The sequence below is a fragment of the Lycium barbarum genome, chromosome 5 (genome assembly GCF_019175385.1).
Source record: "Lycium barbarum isolate Lr01 chromosome 5, ASM1917538v2, whole genome shotgun sequence".
NCBI lineage: Eukaryota > Viridiplantae > Streptophyta > Magnoliopsida > Solanales > Solanaceae > Lycium > Lycium barbarum.
Window position 1 is genome coordinate 133,994,539 of NC_083341.1, and position 4,469 is coordinate 133,999,007.

A 4,469-nucleotide genomic window follows, 5' to 3' on the forward strand; every position below is an offset into this window, starting at 1 on the left:
AGAGAAACACGGAGCACATAAACAAACACTCAAAGAAGGGCCGAACCTGAGTATCAACTTGATGCAAGTTGGCGTATGACAAAATTTGTGAGGAATCTCTCAGGTCTTGGTCAGCTGGCTGCTGGCCTGTACACTTCTTTCTTGTTTTACTTTTCAAATGTTGGAAATAAACTTAAGGAAGAGGCAATAAGGAAGAAATTGCACGGTTTTCCCTTTCAAAACACAAGTTATGCCCCGCGTCCTTAAAGAATTTATGCCCCGCTAGGCATAAGTTTAATTTTGAAGGGCAAAAATTAAAAACCAACACATTTGAAGGGAAAACCCTGCAATTTCTTCGTAGTTGTTGTATGACAAACTTTGTGAGGAATTTCTCAGGTCTTCGTGGGCTGGCCCATAGCCTTCTGTCTTGTTATACTTTTCAAATTGGAAATAAACTTAAGGAAGAGGCAATAAGAGCCTTCAATCCATGAGATAACGACTAGTCTAAAATCATAGGCTATATATAGGCGACCAGATTAAAAGGCTTAGGCATCAAAGTCATCATTGATGGAAGCTCTCCTACTACTTTTTATACTGTTTTTCTACTCTTCTATACCCAAGATTTCTACCACAACAGATGTAATCACTACAAATCAGTTCATCACAAATGGTGAAACTGTTGTTTCATCTGGTGGAACCTATGAGATGGGATTTTTCAGCCCCACCGGTTCCTCAAAACGATATATTGGGATATGGTACAAGCAAATTCTTCCTCACGTGCAAACAGTTGTATGGGTTGCCAACAGAGAACAACCACTCACAAACACATCTTCTGCTGTTTTTAAGGTCACCAAACCTGGGATACTTGTTCTTTTTGGTGACAAGAATGAAATTATATGGTCCACTAACACCTCACGATCAGTCCAAAATCCAGTTGCACAACTTTTGGATTCGGGTAATCTTGTTGTGAAAGATGCAAATGATGGAAACCCAGAAAATTTCCTTTGGCAGAGCTTCAATTTTCCAACTGATACATTCTTGCCTAAGATGAAGCTTGGCAAAAATTTTAAAACTGGTCATGAGGTATACCTTTCAGCTTGGAAGAACGTTAATGATCCAACTCCAGGGGAATTCACTCTCCATATTGATCCTACTGGATATCCACAGGCCCTCATCAGACGTGGCACAAGGGTATCAGCTCGAGCAGGACCATGGAATGGTTTACGATGGAGTGGAGCACCCGCACCACTACAAATACAGAACAGCATATATACAGTTCAATTTGTTTTCAACGAGGAGGAGGTTTACTATGGTTTTTCTATCATTAACGGCTCGGTGTTATCAAGGCTAGTCATGACTAACAATGGCTATGTACAACGTTTGACGTGGGTGGATCGAACCAAGAGTTGGCATCTTTACCTCAACATTCCTCTGGATACTTGCGATACATATAGATTATGTGGTGCCTATGGGAGCTGTGTCATAGATAGTTCCCCTGTTTGTGGATGTTTGGAAAAGTTTGTACCTAAATATCCACAACAATGGGAAACGGGAGATTGGTCAGAAGGGTGTGTTCGGAGGAAACCATATCACTGCAACAAGGAACATGTATTTCTAAAATATTCTGGAATTAAGTTGCCGGATACTGAGCACTCTCAGTACAATAAAACCATGACACTCGAAGACTGTAGGCAGGTATGCTCCAGGAACTGCTCTTGCACAGCTTATTCAACTCTAGATATAAGCAATGGAGATAAAGGTTGCTTGCTTTGGTCTGGAGAGTTGATTGATATTAGAAAGCTCTCTGGAAGAGGACAAGATATTTATATCAAGATGGATTCTTCAGAGCCAGGTAAGAACTTGTCTTAAAGAAATTTCTAATGATGTGTTTGTAAACTTAGTTTTTGTACGTATGGAGACCATATTATGCAATAAATGTGGCCTATCTCGAATTGAAGTGGCTGATTAAAAAAATGGCTGTAGTATCTGAGGCAGGTTCAAATAGAAGGAAGGAAAATATACTCGCGGTGAGTTTCTCGTTGTTGATGGCAATGATTCTCCTAGGACTGATTTTCTTTTTGTACATATGGAAAAAGAAGAAGAAACTAAAACTCCAAGACGAGTTTGAGCTGCCAATGTTCCAATTGTCGACAATAACAAGAGCCACAAATAACTTTTCGGACAACAACAAAATTGGAGAGGGTGGATTTGGACCTGTTTATAAGGTATAAACTACAAATTTGTTGGAATAGTAACCGATTGTTGCTCAAGATTAGTGTGTTAGAGATGTTTTTCATTCTGCAATATTCGCATCTTTGTAAAATCTATGTTCCCCTAATATATCTTTGCCATTAATAGGGAGTTCTGGAAGAGGGACAAGAAATTGCCGTGAAGAGACTCTCAAGAACATCCATGCAAGGACTCGATGAATTCAAGAACGAAGTTATCTATATTGCCAAGCTTCAGCATCGAAATCTTGTGAAACTTCTGGGTTGTTGCATTCAAGGGGAAGAAAAGATGTTGATCTATGAATACATGCCTAACAAAAGCCTGGATTCATACATATTTGGTTCGGATTTCTAACCTACTACACAAGCTAAAATGAGTAATACTTTGATATATTAGTCATAACATGAAAGAAGCTGCTAAGAAGAAAGCTTATTTTGTAGATAAAACAAAGAGCACATTACTTGATTGGCCAATGCGTTTTGACATCATAAGCGGAATTGCTCGTGGCTTATTATATCTTCATCAAGATTCTCGACTACGAATTATCCATAGAGACCTTAAAGCAAGCAATGTTTTGCTAGATACAGATATGAATCCTAAGATATCAGATTTTGGCATGGCTAGAAGTGTTGCAGGAAATGAGATGGGAGCAAAAACATGCAATGTGGTTGGGACACAGTAAGAACCTCTAATACTGTACAATGTACTCTCATATGACATCTTGCTTCTTTAATTCTCATGGTGTTGTTTTGTTGGCACAGTGGTTACATGTCCCCTGAATATGCAGTTGATGGGATCTTCTCGATAAAATCAGATGTATTTAGCTTTGGCGTCTTGTTGTTAGAGATTGTGAGTGGCAACAGAAATAGAGGATTTGTCCATCAAGATCACAACCTTAACCTTATCGGTCATGTAGGCTCTCTATACATAGTTTGTATTACATATATAGCTCCTTTCTTCTTCTTTAAAACATATTTAATTTTTCATGACCCATATGATCTAAACTCACACAGGCATGGAAGCTTTATAAAGAAGATAGGTCATTGGAACTAACCGATGAGCAGCTGCTAGCTGATTCTTGTCATTTTTCTCAAGTTTTAAGGTCAATCGAAGTGGGTCTATTATGCGTGCAACAATGCCCAGAAGATAGGCCAAACATGTCTTCTGTGGTTCAGATGTTGAGTAATGATAATCTACTGCCAGAAGCTAAAGAACCAGGTTTTTTCATGGAAAGAAAGGTACGTGATGTAGAAAACTCAGGATCACAGACAGGAAGTTCAAAAAATGAAGTCACAATCACATCGTTAGAACCTCGGTAGAGTATGAACAAGAAAACTATTTTGACATGTGTGCACATGAACAGTAATTTCATAAATAACATAGAACTTCAATTCTAGCTGAAGATGTTATCTACTTATGGATGAAATCTTCTTCTATTTCTATTGTTCTTTGATTAGAAATATTAGATATGTTTATATCACAAAACTTCTGAAGATGTTCATCTGTTTTCCAGAAATATTAGCTATGTCACAAAATTTATGTTAGTAGTGGAAATTTCGCGCATTGTAACTCTAGTTTTGCTGTTAAAGTATATCTAGAAATGATACAAAGCTATTATCTGAATTTAACCTGCCCTTCACCTTAACTAGATTTGTTTTTGTGTTTGTGAGACATACAACTAAATTCCAATTTGCACCCAAGGGTTCATTGAAGTGGGTTGAGCACCATGAGGTCTTAGGTTCAATTCTTAGCAGGGACAAAACAAATACGTAATTTCTCCTATCTGTTCTAGCCTTGGTGAACAGATAAATCTGATACCTGTTGCTGGTGGGAGGCGGCAGGTTAGCAGAGTGCAAACACCGGAGAAAAATAGAAAATAGAGGAGAAATAATGAGCATATCCTTCTTCCCTGACCATCAGCCCACACACACTCCACTCAGTCATGAAAATCACTTAAACAGTGCCACAATAAGAACAATAATTTACGCTCTGAGAAAGTTTTTATGGTAGTATTATCAATTTTCAAATGATGTAATTTGTAGACCTCCCATGTGCTTTTTATATTCATATATACAGGTATTCGCTTTTTTGCACATATAATCGACATATTGTTGATAAATTTAAGTTAGATCTCTTGTATTTTGTGATAACGTCCAAATTCACTCTTCAAGTGAGAAAGTGTACACGGTCGTATGCAATATAATTAATCCAATTATGAGTTGGGGTCGAATCCCACATGGACAATATACTAGGCGATCAAG

The 4,469-nt window shown here is 37.9% G+C and overlaps 1 protein-coding gene across 1 annotated transcript; it reads left to right on the forward strand.

The window, feature by feature from the left end:
• Positions 1 to 501: 501 nt before the first annotated feature.
• On the forward strand, positions 502 to 3,716 carry LOC132641667 (G-type lectin S-receptor-like serine/threonine-protein kinase At4g27290). Its single transcript, XM_060358724.1, has 6 exons — positions 502 to 1,831; positions 1,963 to 2,204; positions 2,338 to 2,548; positions 2,649 to 2,886; positions 2,970 to 3,120; positions 3,222 to 3,716. Exons 1-6 carry the CDS (start codon positions 547 to 549, stop codon positions 3,525 to 3,527), a joined length of 2,433 nt encoding a protein of 810 aa, XP_060214707.1. The 5' UTR covers positions 502 to 546; the 3' UTR covers positions 3,528 to 3,716.
• Positions 3,717 to 4,469: the final 753 nt, after the last annotated feature.